General features: G+C 45.1%; 1 protein-coding gene across 1 annotated transcript in view; it reads left to right on the top strand.

Annotated features, from left to right (window-relative positions):
• The window catches only part of asns (asparagine synthetase (glutamine-hydrolyzing)), a 51,856-nt gene that overhangs the window by 14,849 nt on the left and 11,928 nt on the right, over positions 1-25,079 (top strand). The window contains exons 6-8 of the mRNA XM_033042207.1: positions 1,043-1,173; positions 20,039-20,165; positions 22,052-22,158. Coding sequence (XP_032898098.1) covers positions 1,043-1,173; positions 20,039-20,165; positions 22,052-22,158 — 365 coding nt within the window. The remainder of the gene's footprint in view (positions 1-1,042; positions 1,174-20,038; positions 20,166-22,051; positions 22,159-25,079) is intronic.

Raw genomic sequence — 25,079 nt, 5'->3', positions numbered from 1 at the left:
AAGAATCTCTAAACTAAACTAAATTCAATGACCAGGCAGCATTTGTGGGGGGAAATGGACAGACTACATGTTAGATCTTTGAAACTAGTTCTTTAAATACTGAAATTGAGAGTATGTCACACATGTCATTGCTTCTATCACTACACACTCAATGCTATACTTAAAATTATAACAAATCTGAGGAAGGACATTATTGCCATAGAGGGAGTGCAGAGAAGGTTCACCAGACTGATTCCTGGGATGTCAGGACTGTCTTATGAAGAAAGACTGGATAGACTTGGTTTATACTCTCTAGAATTTAGGAGATTGAGAGGGGATCTTATAGAAACTTACAAAATTCTTAAGAGGTTGGACAGGCTAGATGCAGGAAGATTGCTCCCGATGTTGGGGAAGTCCAGGACAAGGGGTCACAGCTTAAGGATAAGGGGGAAATCCTTTAAAACCGAGATGAGAAGAACTTTTTTCACACAGAGAGTGGTGAATCTCTGGAACTCTCTGCCACAGAGGGTAGTCGAGGCCAGTTCATTGGCTATATTTAAGAGGGAGTTAGATGTGGCCCTTGTGGCTAAGGGGAACAGAGGGTATGGAGAGAAGGCAGGCACGGGATACTGAGTTGGATGATCAGCCATGATCATATTGAATGGCGGTGCAGGCTCGAAGGGCCGAATGGCCTACTCCTGCACCTAATTTCTATGTTTCTAAATCAGCTACATCAAAATAACACTGAAAAACATAATAAATCTAATTCCAGGCTTCACATATGTTGATGTATTTTGACCCTCATCCCAGTTCCCGAGAGTTAATGTTATAATTGAGGAGAAGGCTGATACTATAATTTTATGACATTAAAGTTAATTTCATGCATTAATTCAAGTTAATATGGGTTCCATAAACAATGCCAAAATGTTAAACTCTGTCCTAAGATTTTTTTTAAAATCTTGGTCACAGCACATTTCCTCCAACTACCAATGTTTTTTACCAAGAAAAGTAATTATGAAGGTGGAGCTCATTGAAAATTAATCAAACTCTTCTTTTCTGACAGGTGGTTTGGATTCTAGCCTAGTTGCTGCCTTGGTTTTAAAACAGATGGAGAAATACAATCATTTAAATTACCCTGTGCAGACGTTTTCAATAGGAATGGAAGAAAGTGTTGATATACTTGCTGCACGCCAGGTAAAAATGTTTCAATCAAATTTGCTAATCACACATAGGATGCTTGGAATAACTGGAGGAAGTGATAAGTTCTCAATTTCAGGCAAAGTAATCAACAGCATCAATAATTTGTCTTCACTGAGATATGGTTCCAGACATGGCTGATGCATCTCCTTCTTCATCAGGCTTGCATGGGATGATAGACACAAAAAGCTGGAGTAACTCAGCGGGTCAGGCAGCATCTCTGGAGTTTCGGGTCAAGGCCCTTCTTCAACATTTCCTGTGCATTTCACCTTTTGGAGGAGGACAAAGATCACATTGTTTTGGGGGGGATTGTTTAAGGGACACTGTTGGACAACATGGTCTTCACATCACAATATCACACAAGTAGACGTCCTATTCTTTGGTGTTGAAGATGATTTGCTTCTACTCCAGTTATGTGGTGGCTGGCGATGCCAATATGGAACCTGAGTGACCTACCCATTAGAAATAAACCTAAATACTGTAGTAACTTACCAGGTTATGAATAGGTGACGATTTGGGTTGTAACTGGGCCTAAAGAAAGGTCTTGAACTGATATGTCACCCATTCCTTTTCTCCAGAGATGTTGCCTGACTCGTTGAGTTACTCCAGCATTTTGTGTCGCTCTTTGGTGTAAACCAGTATCTGCAGTTCCTTCCTACCCATCTAAAAAAATGATTACAGAGATGACATCTGTAATCAGGCTACACACAAAATGCTGGAGTACCTCAGCGGGACAGGCAGCATCTCTGGAGAGAAGGAATGGGTGACGTTTCGGGTTGAGACCCTTCTTCAGACTGTAATCAGGCCTTTAATTTGGAGAGTGTAAACAGCTGTACAGACACAGTCTGGTGTTTAAATCATCTTTAATCGTCAGTCATGGTGGTGCAGTACAATACGTTGTTAGTTCATCTCTACTACCAGTGTGACTACGTAATATGGGAGATGGGTGTTAATATAAAGTGTACAGTAAGGAGGAGTTAGTGGTAGTACATTACTCTGATTGCTTCACATGCAATAACCAATCTACATCCTTCCCCGTAGAGAAAAGAGTTGTTAAACAGATGTTAAAACACATGCGGTTAAACATACTCGCCGTACCAGTCAGGCGATCTGCTAACCCGACCCGAACGTGTATGGACAAACCCTTCCCCTTCCGTACCAGAAAAATGAGTAGGGCTGGGTGGTGAGGAACCCCAGAAGGAGAACGCAGCCGGGGAGCCTGGAGAGGAACGGAGGGGCGAGCATGCAGGACTTGGGGCACTGGGGGGGATGAGGGAACCGAACGACGTGGAGAGTGCATGCTGGGGTCAGGGGATCTGGGACGAACAACAGCAGCAGTTGTCTTGAACAACAGAGGCGGTGCATGGGGACCAGGAGGAGATGGTCGCGGTTCGTTCACGGGCAAAAGATGTTGACGGCTGCGCCGGTACAGAACTCCATCGACGTTGACAAGGTAGGAACTAGGTTCCTTGGCTGGCGCCTCAACGAAACCCAGTCGGGTATGTCCCACTGCCATCTGCAGGCGGACCACTTGGTCTTGCAGTAACAGTTTAAGTTGTTTGCTCGACCTGTCATCGGAGCGCTTCTGGACATCATGTTTCTGCTGAATGCGCTTCTGAACCGCAGCTGGTTTGAACACCTGTGGCTTCAGCTGTTGCTGAGCGACGGGGAGCTGGAGCCGTGTCATGCAGGATATCAGCCGCTGGGCGGGAAAGCCTAGAAGGCCATCCCTGGAAATGTTTCTCAGGTTTAACAGATCCAGGTAGACGTCGGATTTGGCAAGATGCGAACGTTCCATTAACTGTTTTACGCTCCTGACAGCACGCTCAGCGAGGCCTTTGGATTGAGGGTATTCGGGGCTGCTGGTAACATGCTGAAAATTCCAGCGTCTGGCAAGGTGTCTAAATGCCTGGCTGGTGAATTGTCTTCCGTTGTCAGTTTGCAGTCGAACTGGTTCGCCGTGTACGTTGTTAGTTCATCTCTACCACCAGTGTGACTACGTAATATGGGAGATGGGTGTTAATATAAAGTGTACAGTAAGGTGGAGTTAGTGGTAGTACATTACTCTGATTGGTTCACATGCAATAACCAATCTACAGAGAGGAATGACTGGTGAGGCATATTGTTGTTCATTCACTTAACGTGAGACCAACATAGTCTTGCTTAACACCAATCTGCATTGAGACTGGGATTGTGGTACACCAGTTGGGTAAGATCACACCCTGTTACCATATGTAGCAGATATAGGGTGGAGATGAATTCTTGGGGGCAGTCACAATTTAAGAGACTACAATTTCTCGAATTTGTTGGTTACATTTTTTTTAGATCAAAATAGATCTTGTGGATTGCTTGTTGGGTGATATAGATCATGTCCATTTTACCACCAGATGATAGAACCTACTTGGAGTAGCTCACTGTAGTCACTGGGAAGAGATGGTTGTGAAAAATTCTTGACATTGTCCATATCTGTTCAAAATTCAGTGATGCCTCTGAGTGGTGCCATCTTTGGTGTTCCGAGACAAGTTTCAAGACATACACAGTGATTACATCAAAACAAGCTTTCCCAAAAAAAAAAAAAAATCTCAGAATCAATAATCCGTAACTCTTGCACAGTATCTTTAAACCCTTTGGAAATACATCTTCGTTAAGAAAATCAGTGTTTAAGATCAGTGTTCCAATCTATCTCCCAAATAACAATTTCAAAGTCCTAGTATAAATGTACACTAATCACAATTTCCACAAATGCCAATTTCATTCTGAAATGTTGACATCTCGTAGGCGGAATAGAGAGACTTCCTTTTCTATCACTTTAAACTTGATTCCACATGGCCAGGGTGAAATCTATATTTCTCTTTAAAATCCATTCAAAAGGAAAGAATTAGGAAGAACACGGATACAGACAAACCAAACTCTAAGTTTGCACCTCTCCTTTGTCAAAACATTTGTAAGTACCTAAGAGAAAACAAAGTATAAACAGTTAATTTCCACGTAAGAGAGACACACAAAATGTTAGAGTAACTCAACGGGTCAGGCAGCATTTCTGGAGAAAAGGAGTAACATAGAAACACAGAAAATAGGTGCAGGAGGAGGCCATTCAGCCCTTTGAGCCAACATCGCCATTCATTGTGATCATGGCTGATCGTCCCCAATCAATAACCCGAGCCTGCCTTCTCCCCATATCCCTTGACTCCACTAGCCCCTAGAGCTCTCTCTAACTCTCTCTTAAATCCATCCAGTGACGGCCTCCCTGCCCTCTGTGGCAGGGAATTCCACAAATTCACAACTCTCTGGGTGAAAATTTTTTTTCTCACCTCAGTCCTAAATGGCTTCCCCTTTATTCTAAGATTGTGGCCCCTGGTTCCGTACTCGCCTAACATTGGGAAATTTGTTCCTGCATCTAGCCTGTCCAGTCCTTTTATAATTTTATATGTTTCTATAAGAACCCCCTCATCCTTCTAAACTCCAGTGAATACAAGCCTAGTCTTTTCAATCTTTCCTCATATGACAGTCCTGCCATCCCAGGGATCAATCTCGTGAACCTACGATGCACTGCCTCAATCACAAGGATGTCCTTCCTCAAATTAGGAGACCAAAACTGGACACAATACTCCAGATGTGGTCTCACCAGAGCCCTATACAACTGTAGAAGTACCTCTTTACTCCTATACTGAAATTCCCTTGTTATGAAGGCCAACATTCCATTAGCTTTCATCACTGCCTGCTGTACCTGCACGCCAACTTTCAGTGACTGGTGTTAGGCACTTTCCCCCCCCTGGTGAATGCTATGTACTTACTTCTCTGTTTCTATCCCAAGTACAGGCCTCGTGGCTGTGAGTCTGGAATCGAGGGGTTAAAGGCTCCTGTACCCGATTGGCCCAGCTGCGTCAGGTGACGGGTGACTCATCTGAAGTATAAAGACCAGAGCTTCCCAGAATCCTCGCTCTTCGTCGTGGACTCTGACTGATGAGCAGTCTGTTGGTGGGGGCTGAGGCAGCCGGACCACATGGCATAGAACTTTGTGTATTTTCACCATTCCTTGTTATCAGATATTGTATTGGGACGGATAAGGGCTGACCTTAGAGTTTTCGTGTATTTTGGTTTCAGGGTTGTATCTCTTTGGGCAGGTTTTGGAATCTCCGGTTCGACGGCCCATGGTGTGGCTGGCTGGAGCATTGTTAAATTGTTTGTCGGTTTATCCATATCCCTGACTGGGTTGTTTAAATCAGGTTTGAGTTTTGTGTTCCAATGAATTATTAAAACTGTTTTTTGAACCTGAACCTGGTTTTTGACTTGTGTTACGTGGCTCTGAAGTACCTGCATTCGGGAGTCGTAACAAAATGGGGGCTCGTCCGAAGTTTTGAGGACCCTAGACGTTTTTAGAGGGGTTTTTTTGGTAGGCTTCTGGACTGAGGAAGTCTGTGTGTTGTGGGGGAATTTTTTTCTTCCCTGTTTGTGGTAGCATTAGTGCCCAGGTTTTAGCTGGTGGTTTAGGGCTACTTTAGAATGGAATTTAAGGTGAAAGAATTTGTTGAGGCTCCTAGTCGGGAGTTGTTTGATAGATGTACGAAGGAGCATTTGATTTTGCTGGCTGAGAACTATGCCGTGACTATTGACAAGCATTCAAAGAAACACTCCATTAAATCGGAGTTGTGGGCTGCGTTGGTGGAGGCTGGGGTTTTGCCTGGTGGTGCAGACAGTCCCCCACCTTCTGTTCAGCCAGTTCAGAACATGGAGGCCATCATTAAACTGAAGGAGATGGAGCTTGAGTCACAGAGAATTGCCTCTTTGTTAAAAGAGAAAGAGCTCATGCATGTTCTTGAAATGAAACGGCTTGAGGAGGAAACCAAAAGGGCTGAATTTCAGCTGCGGGCAAAAGAAATAGATAATTCCCGGGTTTCTTCTAGGGAACGGGAGTTTGATATGAGCAAGAACATCCGCCTGGTTCCCCCATTTCGTGAGGAGGATGTGGACAAGTATTTCACAGTGTTTGAACGGGTGGCTTTGTCCTTGAAGTGGCCTAGGGACGTGTGGACCTTGCTATTGCAGTGTGTCTTTGTGGGTAAAGCACGGGAGGTGTACTCGTCTTTATCTGTTGAAAGCAGTCTGGACTATGAGTGTGTGAAGTCTACAGTATTAAGGGCTTATGAATTAGTTCCAGAGGCGTACCGGCAGAAGTTCCGGCGCTTTAGGAAGTTTGATAGTCAGACTTATGTGGAGTTTGCTAGGGAGAAGGAGGCACTTTTTGACAGGTGGTGCGCTTCTCAAGGAGTGAAGGATTTTGAGCTACTGCGGGCCTTGATAATTATGGAAGACTTTAAGAACTGTCTCCCTGAGAGGGTTACTACTTACCTTAATGAGCAGAAGGTGAATGAGGTGTCTAAGGCTGCGGTGTTGGCAGATGAGTATGTATTGACTCATAAATCTGATTTTGTTGGGCGATCCTATAGTTTTGGTGCACGGCCGGTTGATCGTGGTGGTGTCGCCGGTGGCAGTGTCAAAGCTGTTTCTGTGCCTGCAAATGGCAGCACGTTGATACAGGGGGAGGTCCGAGCTGATAAGGTTGACGGAAATGTAAGGACTGATGAAGGTCCTGTGTGCTACTATTGTAGAAGGAGAGGGCACATGTTAAAGTCGTGTCCCGTTCTGAAGCAGAAAAATGCAAAGCCTGTGGCTTTGGTGGGAACACAGAAGGCACCTGTCGTACCTGAGGTGCCTGAGTCTGATGAGTGTAGGAATTATTCTGCGTTCATCATGAATGGTTTTGTTTCTCTAGAGGATGGGGGTGACAGAGTTCCAGTATCCATCTTGCGTGATACTGGTGCTACTCAGTCCTTTATATTGGATGGTGTACTGCCGTTTTCTGGGGAATCATCGGTTGGGTCAAGTGTCCCAGTGGTAGGATTCGGGATGGATGACATGGTAGTGCCTTTGCATACCGTGCGTCTCGAGTCCGAGTTGGTTTCAGGCCGGGTAACTGTTGGGTTACGGCCGTGTTTTCCCGTTGGGGGAGTTTCTGTGATTTTGGGGAATGACTTGGCAGGAGGTAGAGTTTTAGTCACTCCTGAGGTGACGGCTGTTCCGATGGTGCAGAGTCCTGATAGATTGGCTATGCAGCATCCAAAGGTCTTCGCAGCTTGTGCTGTCACGAGGGCTATGGCTAAGAGCCAGGCGAAGTTTGAGGATGTGGTGGACCTGAGTGAGAGCATTTTTGGGGATCAGGATGATAGATCCTGTGTTGTGAAGGGTGTTTCTCCATCTCAAGATGGGATAGTGTCTGGAAATGTGCCGGTGTCACTGTCACGTGACCGGCTGGTTGAGGAGCAAAAGAGTGATCCAGGTTTATCTGATCTGTGCGACTGCGCAGTGCCTGAGGGGGATATGGATTCCACAGCAAAGGGGTATTTTCTAAGGGATGGCTTACTGATGCGAAAGTGGTCTCCCTTGGATATATCTGGGCATGATGATTGGAGCGTGGTTGATCAGATTGTGATGCCTCGTCGGTATAGGGACGAGATACTCTGTTTGGCTCATGATGGTCCTCTGGGTGGACATTTGGGGGTCAATAAGACGTATGACCGCATCTTACGGAATTTTGTTTGGCCAGGGTTGAAAAAGGACGTGAAACAGCACTGCAGGTGTTGTCACATTTGCCAGGTGGCAGGAAAGCCGAACCAATCGATTGTTCCTGCGCCTTTATATCCAATCCCTGTGGTCGGTGAGCCGTTTGAGCGGATTCTAGTTGATTGTGTGGGCCCTCTACCTCGGACAAGGGGGGGCAACAAGTTTTTATTAACAATTATGTGTGCGACTACCCGCTTTCCGGAGGTGGTCCCTTTGCGTAGAATTACTGCCCCTGCAATTGTTAAGTCTCTCACTAAGTTTTTTTCGTTGTTCGGTTTGCCCAAGGTTGTGCAGAGTGACCAAGGTACCAACTTCATGTCGAAGGTTTTTAGTCAGGTAATGAAGTTGTTAGATATTAAGCATTGTTACTCCAGTGCGTATCATCCTGAGAGCCAGGGAGCTCTCGAGAGGTTTCACCAGACTTTGAAATCTATGTTGAGGACTTACTGCCTGGAGTTTGAAAAAGACTGGGATGAGGGGGTTCATCTAGTTATGTTTGCGGTGCGTGAGGTCGTGCAGGAGTCTTTAGGGTTCAGTCCTGCTGACCTGGTGTTCGCGCATACTGTACGTGGTCCGTTGAGGGTTCTGAAGGAGAAATGGTTGCAGGAGGATACAAAACGTAGTATTTTAGACCACGTCTGTACTTTTCGCTCTAGACTGAGGAGGGCATGCGAACTGGCAATGGGTAATCTTGCCTCTGCTCAGTCTAGGATGAAGGACTGGTTCGACAGGAAGGAGCCTGTGGAGGTTGATGGGTCGGAGCTATGTCCTCCTAAGCCTGTTTTGGCTGCAGTGGTGCTGCCCCCTGACACGGGTGGTGATGTGGGGGAGGCACGGTTGTCTGTGGCAGTAACGCAGGGAAAGCTGAGTAACTCTGAGGCTTTGGAGACGCTTCCCTTGCGGTTGTCTCATTTGACTGGCATATCCGTGGCAAGGATGATGTATTGGCTGATGCATTGTCGCGCCAGTGATGTCTGTGTTACTGAATAGTTGCTGAAATTTGGTGGTGTTTTTTTTAGTTCATTTTCAGAAACTTATTCAGTATCTTTGGGTGGGGGTGTTAGGCACTTTCCCCCCCCTGGTGAATGCTATGTACTTACTTCTCTGTTTCTATCCCAAGTACAGGCCTCGTGGCTGTGAGTCTGGAATCGAGGGGTTAAAGGCTCCTGTACCCGATTGGCCCAGCTGCGTCAGGTGACGGGTGACTCATCTGAAGTATAAAGACCAGAGCTTCCCAGAATCCTCGCTCTTCGTCGTGGACTCTGACTGATGAGCAGTCTGTTGGTGGGGGCTGAGGCAGCCGGACCACATGGCATAGAACTTTGTGTATTTTCACCATTCCTTGTTATCAGATATTGTATTGGGACGGATAAGGGCTGACCTTAGAGTTTTCGTGTATTTTGGTTTCAGGGTTGTATCTCTTTGGGCAGGTTTTGGAATCTCCGGTTCGACGGCCCATGGTGTGGCTGGCTGGAGCATTGTTAAATTGTTTGTCGGTTTATCCATATCCCTGACTGGGTTGTTTAAATCAGGTTTGCGTTTTGTGTTCCAATGAATTATTAAAACTGTTTTTTGAACCTGAACCTGGTTTTTGACGTGTTACGTGGCTCTGAAGTACCTGCATTCGGGAGTCGTAACACTGGTGTACAAGGACGCCCAGGTCTCGCTGCACCTCCCCCTTACCTAACCTAACCCCATTGAGATAATAATCTGCCCCCTTGTTTTTGCCGCCAAAGTGGATAACCTCACATTTATCTATATTATACTGCATCTGCCACGCTTCTGCCCACTCACTCAACCTGTCCAGGTCACCCTGCAACCTCCTCACATCCTCTTCGCAGTTCACACTGCCACCCAGCTTTGTTTCATCCGCAAACTTGCTAGTGTTGCTCCTAATTCCCTCTTCCAAATCATTAATATATATGGTAAACAGTTGCGGCCGCAACACCGAGCCTTGCGGCACTCCACTCGCCACTGCCAGCTATTCTGAAAAGGACCCGTTCACTCCCTCTTTGCTTCCTGTCTGCCAACCAATTTTCTATCCATGTCAACACCCTACCCCCAATACCATGTGCTCTAATTTTAGTCACCAGTCTCCAGTGCGGGACCTTATCAAAGGCTTTCTGAAAGTCTAGATACATTACATCCACTGGCACCCCTTCATCCATTTTACTAGTCTCATCCTCAAAAAATTCCAGAAGATTAGTCAAGCATGATTTCCCTTTCATAAATCCATGTTGACTTGGACTAATCCTTTTACTGCTATCCAAATGCCTATTATTACCTCTTTAATAATTGACTCCAGCATCTATCCTACCACCGAAGTCAGACTAACTGGTCTGTAATTCCCCGTTTTCTCTCTCGCTCCTTTCTTGAAAAGTGGGATAACGTTAGCTATCCTCCAATCCACAGGAACTGATCCTGAATCAATCGAACATTGGAAAATGATCACCAATGCGTCCACTATTTCTAGAGCCACCTCCCTGAGGACCCTGGGATGCAGACCATCATGCCCAGGGGATTTATCATCCATCAGTCCCATTAGCCTACCCAATACTATTTCTCGCCTAATGAAAATTTCTTTCAGTTCATCTACCCCCTTAAATCCTCTGTCCTCCAGTACATCTGGGAGATTGTTTGTGATTCCTTAGTGAAGATAGATCTGAAGTACCTGTTCAACTCTTCTGCCATTTCCTTGTTCCCCATAATAATTTCACCCGTGTCTGCCTTCAAGGGACCCACATTTGACTTTGCTACTCTTTTTCCCTTAACATATCTAAAGAAGCTTTTACTGTCCTTCTTTATATTCCTGGCCAGCTTCCCTTCGTACTTAATATTTTCAGCCCGTATTGCCCGTTTTGTTTCCTTCTGTTGTTGAAAGTTTCCCAATCCTCTGGCTTCCTGCTACTCTTTGCTGTGTTATACATCTTTTCTTTTAGTTTTATTCTACCCCTAACTTCTCTTGTCAGCCACGGTTGCCTCCTATTCCCCTTAGAATCTTTCTTCCTTTTTGGAATGAAATCATCCTGCGTCTTCCGGAATATGCCCAGAAATTCCTGCCATTGCTGTTCCACCGTCATTCCTGCTAGGATCCCTTTCCAGTCTACCTTGGCCAGCTCCTCTCTCATGCCTTCATAGTCCCCTTTGTTCAACTGCATCACTGACATTTCCAATTTAACCTTCTCCTTCTCAAATTGCAGGTTAAAACTAATCATATTATGATCACTACCTCCAAGCGGTTCCTTTATCTCGAGTTCTCTTATCATATCTGGTTCATTGGACAACACTAAATCCAGAATTGCCTTTTTTCTGGTCGACTCCATTACAAGCTGCTCTAAGAATCCATCTCGGAGGCATTCTACAAACTCTCTTTCTTGGGGCCATGAACCAACCTGATTTTCTCAGTCTACCTGCGTATTGAAATTCCCCATCACCACAGTGGCATTACCTTTGTTACATGTCAGTTTTAACTCCTGCTGCAACTTACACCCTACATCCGAGCTACTATTTGGGGGTCTGTAGATAACTCCAATTAGTGTCTTCTTGCATTTACAATTCTTCAACTCAATCCACAGTGACTCTACCTCACTATATTTAAGAGGGAGTTAGATGTGGCCTCTGTGGCTAAATGGATCAGGGGGTATGGAGAGAAGGCAGGTACAGGATACTGAGTTGGATGATCAGCCATGATCATATTGAATGGCGGTGCTGGCTCGAAGGGCCGAACGGCCTACTCCTGCACCTATTTTCTATGTTTCTATGTTACCTCGTCAGTCCCTATGTCTTCCCTCGCAAGGGACTGAATTCCATCCCTCACCAGCAGAGCTACCCCCCTCCTCTGCCCACCTGTGCCTGTCCTTTCTACAGGATGTATAACCCTGAATATTAAGTTCCCAGGTCCTCCTCCTGCAGCCACGTCTCAGTAATCCCCACAATGTCATATCTACCAACCTCTAACTGAGCCTCAATCTCATCCACCTTACTTCTTATACTTCGTGCATTCATATACAATACTTTTAATTCCTGACGCATCTCACCTTTCACATCGATCCCTATTACACTTGGCCATACTCTCCTATTCCTTTGTGAGCTTTCTTTCCCAATAATTCTGGGGTCATTAACTATCCCTTTACTCTCTTTCCCTTTAACTCCGTCCTTGACTATCCCATTTGATACCCCACCCTCCTTATTCACTTTAAAACCACCCGTGTAGCAGTGGCAAACCTGCATGCCGGAATGCTGGTCCCCCACCTGTTAAGGTGCAATCCGGCCCTTTTGTACAGTTCCCCCTTACTCCAAAACAGATCCCAGTGGTCTAAGAATCCAAATCCCTGCCCCCTGCACCAGTTCCTCAGCCACACATTCAGGTGTCATATCTCCCTGTTCCTGCTCTCGCCAGCACGAGGAACTGGAAGCAAACTGGAGATAACCACCCTGAAGGTCCTGCTTTTCAGCATTTTTCCCAGCTCTCTAAAGTCACGCTTCAGAATATTCATCCCCTTCTTTCCAACATCGTTTGTGCCGACACGCACTACCACTTTCAGCTGTTCACCTTCGCCCTTGAGGATTTTCTGCACTCTGTCCGTGACATCCTGGATCCTGGCACCAGGAAGGCAGCACACCATCCTCGCATCCCGTCTGTTGCCGCAGAAACCCCTGTCCGTACCTCTCACAATGGAGTCTCCCACTACCTGACGTCGGCCTCTTTAGTTTTGGCTCAACAGCCCTTTTTACTTCGCAAGCCAGTCCGCCACTCAGTGTGTTAACGTCTTCTGTCCCGACAGCTTCTAAGTGGGTGAATCTGTTCTCAACAGGTACAACACCTGCGGATCTTTGCATTCCATGTTTCCCTCCCTTTCTCACCGTCACCCACTTTCTCTCTTCCAGTACCTCACGTGTAACAATCTTACTGTGGGACTTGTCGAGGAACGACTCAGTTTCTCAGACGAACCCGAGGTCATCCACTTGCTTCTCAAGTTCCACAACACGGACCTTCAGGAGCTGTACCTGGATGCACTTCTCACATTTGTAGCAGTCAGCGGCACCAGCTGTGTCCTTGACCTCCCACATCCCGCAAGCATCACACTGAATCAACTTGCCTGACACTTCCTTCTTTCATCTCTTCCTCTCCAGCGTTTGGTATGGCGTCCTCCCTTATCCTCCTCGCTGAAGACTCACAGCCAAAGACTCGCACTTTTCTCACAGGGCACCTTTCTCACAGGGCACTTTCCTTACAGGCAGGGCTGGATTTAGATGAAGAGAGGCCCGAAGCTATTTTACTTGTGAGGCCCCCCCCCCTCCCAATCCCCCACCCCCACGACTAGAGGACCATGACTACCTGACAGCGACAATGTGACACTTTTAGATCCTACTGTATGTTGTCATTAAACAGTTGGCTTTAAAATACATATTGGATTCACCTCGGAGCGGGCAATGCCTTACCTCGATCGTTGTTTGAAGCACCGGAGTGTTGGACCTGCTGCTTCAACATCATGGAGCTGTGGTTTGCGGAGCTCCCAGCCTCGGGCTGCGCTGATTTCAACATCGCGGAGCCCTGAGATCCCTTTGCCGAGGGTTGACGGCTTGAATCTCCGCCCAGCTCAGGTTGTGGACCGGGAGCCGCGGTCTCCAGTAGGAAGTGGCCGATTCGGAAGTCCAAGCCGCTGCGAATGTTCTCCCGTTCCGACGTTGGATGGTGACCCCCAAATTTAATTGCACCAATTGGTGCATGTGACAATAAGTGTCTCTTGAATTGAATCTTGAATATTAAGAAATAAAGAAACTACAAATACATTAAGAGCAAAAATGTTTTTTTCTCGCCTTCTTCATAGCAAAATCATCCAGAAGTTCACCAAGATCTGTTTGTCTAAGTTTGTCACTCTCAATGCACAGAATGCTCAGTGCAGACAACCTCTCTTGAGACATTGTGGATCTTAATTCATTTTTAATTGAGTGTTGAAAAAGACCTCTCTCCCAAGCCCTTGGTGACTATTAAGCTAAGAAACAGCCGCAAGATTGCTTCCACATTAGGGAAGGCCATCTGAATCGTTTTCTTGTATATTATTTGATAAAGGTCTGTATGGGACAGAGAGTGCTCTTCTGTATGCCTATGGCTTTGTCTCACGTACGAGTGAAAGTGCAAAAGTTCATCAGTAAGTTTCAGGTCAATATCTTCTGGGTATGCTTCCATCAACAGTTCAACACCTTGCTGAATTTCGTGCTTAGATGCGGTCAGATTAGCAAGAAAGGAAAATTGTTGTGCAACTTCATTGTACACGGTACCTCCTCTTTTTAAATTGGTTTCAAGTGCATCTCGTATAGGAAAAAAGGATTTTATCTTAAACTTATCTCTTGAAGAGAGTTTATCTAAAGCATCAGGACCAGGTGCACTTCCATCATTTCCTTGCCATTTCCTTACTCTTTGTCTCCCTGTGACAGTTCTGCAGTTAACATCGGCAAGGTGGCCTTTGCTTGTTGCTCAAGCTCATCAACATTTTCCCTAACTTTGCTTACAAAATCCTGAAGTGAACTGTACAAACTTGCTCAAGTACTCAATAACAGTTTGGGTTTCTGAATGGCTTTGTTGACCTTGTGGAAATGACCAAGCAGACAGGTTGAAAAATGCAGCATAAACACAAATTCCAGTTCTTCCATTTTCTGCAAAAGATTGTTAGCTTGAATACTGGTATCTCCCTTCACATTAACATCAGAGTACAAATGACTGAGGGCATCAGTGATAGCGCTGTAACTTTCCAAAATAGCTTCTGTGGCTTTTGCATGTGCCTCTCGTTGGGAACCATTTCTTAAAGAATTGTTCCTTATTGATAATTATATTGCAAAACCTGATTCAAATCTGAATCAAATCTGCTTGAAAAAGGCTAACATAACTAAACAAACAGGTTCACTTCTTAATAAACAGACAACTCGCAAAGTAGTTTGGTAGACCAATTCAAAACGTTACTAATTATCTGTCAATGGAAGTGGCTGGGGTTTGCTTTCCTTGCCAAGTGAGCAACACAGACACTTGGCTGTCGTCTCTCCACTTCCCTGAACACAGAATTACATGGTATTAAATACTGGTGAGGCAGTTGATGTCCCGCCGGCAGTTTAAAATTAAAGGATCTAAAGCCGGAAGATGGCCATGAGGGGGGATCCAAGAGGAGTGGGTCCGTTGGAGGCTGGATAAGGGATCATCAATGGGTGCGAGGACTCCTTCCCATGGAAGAACGGTGTGAGGCGGAGGCGACGGAAGAAGAGCTCCAAACCGCAGCGGACGCGGAACTCATTGAGGTGGGGACGGAGGGGGACAAAGGTGAGACCTCTGCTGAGGACCGACCGACCGTCCGGTATCTGAGAGGGGGAAGTCAGGAGGGATGGTGAACACACGGCAGTGATGGGGGTTGGGGCCGGAAGAAGGCTGATGAGTGGACTGAGGCCGAGGCGATGTCTGGTGGGGTGGGGGGGGGGGGGGTGGTCAGGGGGTAGGGAGGTATAAGGACTGTAGTGTGGGTGGGGAAGAGCTGGGGTCACATGGTTTGAGGGGAATGGAGAAGACCCAGTGGAACCGCCACTGAGGTTACCAGGGTTGGGGGGGGTGGGGGTGGGGTGGGGTGGCTAGCACTAGGCCCCAGCGCAGTCAAACTCGGGAGAGTTGGATTCTGCAGCGTGGAAACAGCGCCACGGATGGTGGGTTTTGTAACAACGCCACTATGTGAAAAGTTTTATAGTCCTTGGTGGAGCGGGCCGAGGCCCCCATAGATCTCGAGGCCCTAAGTTTGTCTAGCTTATACGTAAATCCGGCCCTGCTCACAGGGCTCTTTTCCCACCGGGCACTTTTCCCACAGGGCACTTTTCCCACAGGGCACTTCCCTCCACAGGGCTGCACCACTTGAGCAAGTCTTGCTTATATCAGATGCTAAATTGCCTAATTGTCCAATTTACCAATCTTCCAATCTAATTGTGCAGCCAATCCCCACACTCACTCCTAACCTTCCCTCCTCTGATGAGCCTGTAAGTATGTGCTTTGTCCGACCTGCAGTCAAAGACTGCTAAAGTGCTCCTTACCCTCCTTTTAAACCTGCACTCAAGACTCAAGCACGCAAGCACTCAGCAGTTCGTGGCGTTTCGGGCCAAAACCCTTAGATAGCTTCTAACACATATCCAAAGAACAACAGAAAAGAAAAGATGGGTGTGGGGCTCCACCCCCACACAACTTGTTAAAGAGGCGCTAAGCTACGTCTTATGCAGGGCTGGATTTACGTATAAGCTTAACAAGTTTAAGTTTAGGGCCTCGAGATCTAGGGGGGCCTCGCAGAGCCGGATTTACCACTAGGCTTCATAGGCTGAAGCCTAGGGCCTCGATATCTAGGCGGCCTCCGGCCAAGGCAGGACACCTGCCATTCAACTCTGGGCGGGCCCCCCCCCTCTATATCTCACTCTCTCTGTCTGTCAATCTCTGTCTCTGCCCGCCATCCGTATCCATGTCTGGGTCTCCGCTCTCCACTCACTCCTCATCCACCGGCACGGCAGGCCGCCTTGCACATGCGCACTGTTATGGCCAGCACATCCTCCCCCTGCACATGCGCACTGCTATGGCCAGCACATCATCAGCTGCCCTGCGCATGTGCACTGCCACAGCAACTGGTCAGCGCTGGGCACTTTCTCCCTCGCTTTGAATTGTGGGAGATCTGGCCGCCATTGCTGTCCGGTCGCTGCCTCGCCGCGACCGCTGAAAACCAACACAAAATCACTCCCTGACCCTGGATCTGGAGTAACTCCCTGGAATAACTCGTGCTTCTGGTTTCCTGATCCTCCATAAATATTCTATATGGAATTTAAACTGGAGGTGGTGGAGGGCTGAACAATAACAGCCTATTGCATTTTATCTGTTTATTTATTGTGTATATATGTCTATGGTATATAAACACACTGAACTTTTATCTCCTGTTCTGTATTATGTTTCCATATTCTGTTGTGCTGCAGCAAGCAAGAATTTCATTGCCCTATCTGGGATACATGACAATAAAACTCTCTTGACTCTTGACTTGGACTTAAGCAAAAAAGGGTTCTTGGGGAAAAAAGAGGTACCATAAATTTAGTTGCGTCTGGTTGGGTAACTATGTTAGGGTGAAGACTATTCCATGCTTCAATTGTGTGGGGGAACTCCATGGAGCAGCCAGCAACTCTGGATAGAAAGAAATGGGTGATGTTTTGGGTAGAGACCCTTCTTTAGACTCCCCCTGGTTTTAGTGTTTTTAGTTTAATTAAAAAATATAGCGTGCAAACAGGCCCTTCGGCCCACCGAGTCCACGCCGACCACCGATCACCTGTACACTAGTTCTTTCCCTCACATTAGCGGAGTAAGTCAAGAGTCAAGAGTGTTTGATTCTCTCACGTCCCAGTTAGAACAATGAAATCCTTACTAGCAGCAGCACAACAGAGTACTCTGTAAACAATGTTATAAACAAAGTACTCTGTAAACAATGTTATAAACGAAAAAACAAAACGGTGTATATTTATATATGAATATATAACTATGTGTATGTGTGGGTGTGTGTGTGTACAATATACACACACACACACACACACACACACACACACACACGCTGGAGAAACTCAGCGGGTGCAGCAGCATCTATGGAGCGAAGGAAATAGGCAACGTTTTGGGCCGAAACCCTTCTTCAGACCACAAAATATAGTGGCACAGCTGGTAGACTTGCTGCCTCACACGCCAGAGATCTTTGGTCGATCCTGTCCTCGGGCACTGTCTGTGTTGAATTTGCACATTCTCCCTGCAAGCGTGAGGGTTTCCTCCCACATCCCAAAGACGCATTGGCTTTGTAGGTTAACTTGTCTCTGTAAAATGGCCCCTAATGTGTAGGGAGTGGGTGAGGAAAGTGGGATAACAGAACTTGTGTGAATGGGTAGGCAAAAATGCTGGAGAAACTCAGCGGGTGAGGCAGCATCTATGGAGCGAAGGAAATAGGCAACGTTTCGGGTTGAGACCCTTCTTCAGACTGATATGAGGATGGGGGGGACGGGAAGAAGAAAGGAAGAGGCGAAGACCGTAGGAGAGCTGGGAATGGGAGGGGAAGGAGGGAGAAAGCAAGGACTACCTGAAATTAGAGAAGTCAATGTTCATACCGCTGGGGTGTAACCTACCCAAGCAAAATATGAGGTGCTGCTCCTCCAATATGCGGTGGGCCTCACTCTGACCATGGAGGAGGCCCAGGACAGAAAGGTCGGATTCGGAATGGGAGGGGGAGTTGAAGTTTTGAGCCACCGGGTGATCAGGTTGGTTATTGCAAACTGAGTGGAGGTGTTGTGCGAAGCGATCACCAAGCCTGCGCTTGGTCTCACCGAGGTTGATCATACGCTGAATAATCCAACCACATTTTTGTTTGGAAGTGGAAAGAAATATTAGAAATTGCATTAATTGTAATGTGTAAAAAGAGTTGAGATACTGTATTATAATTTTGCTGCATGTCATTGTGGTATATATCAAGTCTTGATTGGTGAATATGTTTAGTTTGCAACTTTATTTGAAGCAGAAATAATATGTGAATGCTTCATTGAGCATAATTCCGACTGGTAACTACGCACTTCGTCCGAGCACATTATCGCACGCGTCATGCAAGTCATCTTAAATGACCACCTAAAGTGTCATTTGGCAACTTAAAAAGCTGCCAAGGTTGCCCGGCTGACAACAGAGAAAAAAAATTAAGTGAGAGCCCTGCAAGATGTATAATATTTTTGACGCTGTCATAGGCCTTTTCTACATATGCTGTCACAACGCACTGTAATCTCTAAACAACCCTTCAGTAATTTTCCTTGCCCTCCATTTCAGAATAATAGTGTTTTAAGCCAATAACTCGACACTAGCACTGGCAATAAATAAGTAAATACAAAGCGCAGCCCTTATCTCATTGGCCACGCTCGGCTGCAAATCGGTGTCAATCTGGTGGACCATCTTCCTCTAGTCGTGGGGGTGGGGGATTGGGAGGGGCCTCACAAGTGGAACAGCTTAGGGCCTCTCTTCTTCGAAATCCAGCCCTGGTCTTAGGGGTCCAATTCCTGGGGTCTAGCCACTTGCAACTCCTTACATTTTGCAAATTGTGGTACATGTAAAATGCCAGCGTTCCTTTAGGAGGCTACAATGTCACGGCACCAATTCTGTTTATGAAAACATATTCAGGAAATAGTCCTGTACTTTCTCAATCTGGTTAGTTATTCTGGAAAGTTCTGATCTTTTATAATCAGCAATCATATTTTTTTTTAAAGCATGCTTTAGATTATTATTGTCACATGTATTGTGATACAGTGATAAACTTTATTTACATGTGAAGATAGACACAAAATAATGGAGTAACTCAGCAGGACAGGCAGCATCTTTGGAGAGAAGGAATGGGTGACATTTCGGGTCGAGATCCTTCAGCATTTTGTCTGTCCGGTTTAAACCAGCATCTGCAGTTCCTTCCTACACAAAGAAAACATGAAAGCACATCTCGAAGATCGGGGAAGGCAATCAAGGGTTTATTTAAGTGTCAAATACAATGGGCATTGGGAACAGTCAAACTAGATTGTGCCCCCAACAAAGATTCATGTTATATTTTATACAGTTTTCTATCTTTGTTTGTTTAAACTATTAACCCATAACAGATTTCACTCAGCGTTTCTTCTTTCCACTGAATGGTCTTACAACAGTTATAAATCATGCAACTATGACAGACACAGAGCAACCAGCACAGCTCAATCCAACCCCTATGATTGCTAAACAGATGTCCTGTTACCTTTTGACCACATCAACCCTACCTCCTTCTAAGATTATTAATTTATTCTCGATAAGATGACCCTAGTTTCAAATGGCTTAATTGGGAAGGCATTATTGCAATACGGGTGAGTATAAATGAAAAGGATTAATTAAGTATTAAAACAAAAGCATTTCACTGTACCGAAGTACACAGAAAGCTAAACTAAACTAAACACAGCCGTGTCAAATTTTTGTTGGTAATACTTATAGTGAGGCGAAAATTATCAGAATTAATAACATTCTGAATGGTCTTACAACAGTTATAAATATTTATATTTATATTATAAGCATATAGCTTATTATATAGGCTAATAGCTTATTATTATTATTATTATTATTATTATTATTATTATTATATATATTATACAGCATATTTTAATTTTATATCCCATTGGATGATCCTTGTTAAAAAAACATGGTGTTTTGAACTAGGTTGCAGAACATATTAAAAGTGAACATCATGAAATTATCTTCACACCTGAAGAGGGCATCCGGGAAATAGAAAACGTGATTTTCAGCCTCGAGAGTTATGATGGCACTACAATTCGTTCTGCTCTTGGTAATGTTTATGCTTCACAACTGGATCGGCACAGTCACTCAAGGAATTCAACCCTCATTTTAACGGACCACTTTCTAACAGATTTCAGCTGTAGTGCACACCCACCAACGGCTGCCCAAGCCACCCCCGGCTTGCACCACCTCCCAGGATGCTCGTAGCTCTGGCTGTCCTCACACCGCCTCTGAGATGCCATTACAAGGCTGGATCTTCTGCCCCCACAGCTTCCTTGGGTGCCTCCAGGCCACGCCTGCTGCCGCCAATGCAACCGCCAACCCTCACCTGCAGTCCGGCCGCATACACGTCATGGCCATTGACTTCACCGATCCTCCCCTTTATCCCAGCCGCCAGCAAACCAGGGCCAACAACTCACCTGGATTCCAAGCTCAGTTTCCCACCCAGAGTCTGAGAAGGGTCATTGATCAGAAACCTCACCTCTCCATATTCTCCACAGTTGCTGCCTGTCCAGCTGATTTACACCAGCACTTTGTGTCTCTTTGTGTATCAATCAGCATCTGCAGTTGTTTGTTTCTACTATTTATACACTGATAATACCTTACTCTGTTATAGTGGGCAATCAGAAATATAGGACACCAATCCCCCCCCATGGTCCGTTATAATGAAGGTTTACTGTACTTTGTGCTGTGACATCTGCATTTTCTTGGTTGTATCTTATATAATAACCTCTGCCTTCAAAACTGAGAGTAGAGAAGGAAGATAGCTAATGTGAAGAGGTAAACAGTGTAAAGATAGTACAGTGCACTAGTAGCCTGTGTGTTTTTTGTTATCACCAGCTATGTCCATCTTAACCCTCCCCTCCTACCACCTAGATCCATCTTGCCATTGTCGTTCGTCCTCCTTGATCCGTCTGTCACTTTGTGGGCTCGATCTTACCCCTACCCATCTTCTCCTTATACTGGCTTCTCCACACTCGGTCCTGATGCAGTGTCTTGACCTGAAACGTCGACACTTCCTCTCCCCTCACAGATGCTGGTTCACCCACTCAGTTCCTCCAGCAGTTTTGTTTTTCAACAAAATGTTGGTTACTTTTTGCAACTATTTGCAATCAGGTCATACAAATTACATGGCTGAAAATAGGAAAATATATATGTGAACAATTATCTAATTTCAGGACTGAAACAATTATTAGATACTGGAAGGTACACAAAAATGCTGGAGAAACTCAGCGGGTGCAGCAGCATCTATTGAGTGAAGGAAATAGGCAACGTTTCAGGCCAAAACCCTTCTTCAGACAGTATTAGATACTGGAGGTCTGTCAGCCTTTTAATTAATGTCAACTATGAAAGCTGGGTGGTATTCAGGCTCTGTAAGTAATCAGTAACTTTAAAATGAATCAGTATTTCATAAAAGTTATTTTTTTCTTAGTTTTGGAGTCATTAGTGTCGCCTTAAACACTGTCACGAAATTGACCAGACAGGTTTATCTAAAGCTATCCATTCCCAACTCACTTCAGATAAATGTTTCCTTGTATTATATAACCTTTTCTGGAAGAAGAAATCATTTGTACCTGTCATTAACTACATTAAAACTCTGATAAACTGCTATCTGTTAATTTGGAAATTCCTATTGTTTGTCATCTGACTCAGTAATATCTGCTGTGCTACCCTTCCATTCATAGGGCTCACTTGCTATGTTATTTCCATTCACTTGGGCCCTGGATCTCATGCTCCATTTCCATTCAAGGGAGTCTCAAGTCCCATGTTCCTTTCAACTCTGGTTCCCATGCAAATTCGTACTGCATCTATTATCTTATAACTTCACTAACACAAGGAGCACATTGTGAACATCGCATCCATGTTGGTTCTCAGCCCCGTGACCCTTGTTTGAATTGTGTTGGCAACATGACAAAATAATATTTCTCTTTACAGGATTGCATTTAGTGTCCAAGTATATACGTGAGAATACTGACACCATTGTCATTTTCTCCGGGGAAGGTGCAGATGAACTTGCATTGGGATATTCACATTTTCATAAGGTAAAATAAAAATTTCCCGAGTAACTGAAACTTTACAGACCACAACTTTACAGATTGCTAGTTTTACAACTTTTTGAAAAATTCCTGTTGTTTACCTTTGCTTTCCTCATGCTAAATGGTCACCCTGTGTAACTGCCAATTGTATCTCAATCCCCTGGCAACATTCACGGGTTTTACCCCATTATTTTTTAAATCTCAAGAAATGTTTCAACACTTCAGAGAACATCGACCCAACACGAGATTTGTTCCATAATAAATTTTACTTTGTAACTTCTATCTTATATCTATATTACTAAAAGTCTGTTCTTGACCGGTTTTGGCCATCTGTGCTGCGATTTCCGTGAGAACGCCGCCACCTACGGCCGTCATTTTTGGCCACCTCGCTCAGAGCCCCTCTCCACCTTACGGGTGCGGAGGATTTTTCCCATCGATCAAAAATCAGAGAGATATTAATGTTTGTTAAAAAATCACCATTCCCTCTGCTGCCCCTGCTGGAGGGAGGGGGAGGGACTATAAAACCAGGAAGTGGTGTGCCTCACTTAGTCTCTGCAAGATGGATTAAGCCAAGGGTCACGTCTCTCTGAGCTCTGAATAACACTGAACAAATATCTACACAACTGTGAGTACCCTTAATGTGGTTTGAAAATGAAAATATGGTTTGTTTGAAGTAAAACGGCATTGCCTGCAAATGGTTGTTTGGGTGCTTTGGCTGGAAGTTGAAAGGCACTACTTACAGCAAATGGTGGCTTGGGAGCTTTGGCTTGAAGTTGAAAGGCATTACTTACTGCAAATGGTGGCGGGTGATTTGGCTTGAAGTTCAAAGGCACTACTTACTGCAAATGGTGGCATGAAGTTGAAAGGCACTACATGCAGCAAATGGTGGCTTGGGTGCTTTGGCTTGAGCTTGAAAGGCACTTCTTACTGCAAATGATGGCTTGGGTGCTTTGGCTTGAAGTTGAATTGTACTAGTTTTTAAAAAAACATTTAAAAAAAAATCACCATTCTATCTGCTGCACCTGCTGGAGGGAGGGGGAGGGACTATAAAACCAGGAAGTGATGTGCCTCACTCAATCTCTGCAAGATGGATGAAGCCAAGGGTCATGTCTCTATGAGCTCTGAATAACACTGAACAAATGTCTACACAACTGTGAGTACCCTTAATGTGTTTTGAAAATGAAAATATGGTTTGTTTGAAGTAAAAAGGCACTGCCTGCAAATGGTTGTTTGGGTGCTTTGGCTTGAAGTTGAAAGGCACTACTTACTGCAAATGGTGGCATGAAGTTGAAAGGCACTACTTACTGCAAATGGTGGCTTGTTAGCTTTGGCTTGATGTTGAAAGGCACTAATTACTGCAAATGGTGGCAGGTGATTTGGCTTGAAGTTGAAAGGCACTAATTACTGCAAATAGTGGTGGGTGATTTGGCTTGAAGTTGAAAGGCACTTCTTACTGCAAATTATGGCTTGGGTGTTTTGGCTTGCAGTTGAAAGGCACTACTTACTGCAAATGGTGGCATGAAGTTGAAAGGCACTACTTGCTGCAAATGGTGGCTTGAGTGCTTTGGCTTGAGGTTGAAAGGCACTACTTACTGCAAATTGTGGTGGGTGCTTTGTTTGAAATTGAAAGGCACTGCTTACTGCAAATGATGGCTTGGGTGCGTTGGCTTGAAGTTGAATTGCACTATTTACTGCAAATGGTGGCTTGGGAGCTTTGGCTTGAAGTTTAAAATAATCACCATTCTCTCTGCTGCACCTGCTGGAGGGAGGGGGAGGGACTATAAAACCAGGAAGTGGTGTGCCTCACTCCCTCTGCAAGATGGATGAAGCCAAGGGTCACGTCTCTATGAGCTCTGAATAACACTGAACAAATGTCTACACAACTGTGAGTACCCTTAATGTGGTTTGAAAATGAAAATATGGTTTGTTTGAGGTAAAAGGCACTACCTGCAAATGGTTGTTCGGGTGCTTTGGCTTGAAGTTGAAAGGCACTACTTACTGTAAATGGTGGCTTGGGTGCTTTGACTTGAGGTTGAAAGGCAATACTTACTGCAAATGGTGGCTAGGGTGTTTTGGCTTGAAGTTGAAGCACTAATTACTGAAAATGATGGTGGGTGATTTGGCTGGAAGTTGAAAGGCACTTCTTACTGCAAATGGTGGCTTGGGTGCTTTGGCTTGAAGTTGAAAGGCACTACTTACTGCAAATGGTGGCATGAAGTTGAAAGGCACTACTTACTGCAAATGGTGGCAGATGCTTTGGCTTGAAGTTGAAAGGCACTACTTACTGCAAATGGTGGCTTGGGAGCTTTGGTTTAAAGTTGAAAGGCACTACTTACTTCAAATGGTGGCTTGGGAGCTTTGGCTTGAAGTTGAAAGGCACTACTTACTGCACATGGTGGCTTGGGTGCCTTGGCTTGAAGTTGAAAGGCACTACTTACTGCAAATGGTGGCATGAAGTTGAAAGGCACTACTTACTGCAAATGGTGGCTTGTTAGCTTTGGCTTGATGTTGAAAGGCACTAATTACTGCAAATGGTGGCAGGTGATTTGGCTTGAAGTTGAAAGGCACTAATTACTGCAAATAGTGGTGGGTGATTTGGCTTGAAGTTGAAAGGCACTTCTTACTGCAAATTATGGCTTGGGTGTTTTGGCTTGCAGTTGAAAGGCACTACTTACTGCAAATGGTGGCATGAAGTTGAAAGGCACTACTTGCTGCAAATGGTGGCTTGAGTGCTTTGGCTTGAGGTTGAAAGGCACTACTTACTGCAAATTGTGGTGGGTGCTTTGTTTGAAATTGAAAGGCACTGCTTACTGCAAATGATGGCTTGGGTGCGTTGGCTTGAAGTTGAATTGCACTATTTACTGCAAATGGTGGCTTGGGAGCTTTGGCTTGAAGTTTAAAATAATCACCATTCTCTCTGCTGCACC

Source organism: Amblyraja radiata, chromosome 2, assembly GCF_010909765.2.
Source record: "Amblyraja radiata isolate CabotCenter1 chromosome 2, sAmbRad1.1.pri, whole genome shotgun sequence".
Classification (NCBI taxonomy): domain Eukaryota; kingdom Metazoa; phylum Chordata; class Chondrichthyes; order Rajiformes; family Rajidae; genus Amblyraja; species Amblyraja radiata.
This window is presented reverse-complemented; position numbering and strand designations above follow the sequence as displayed.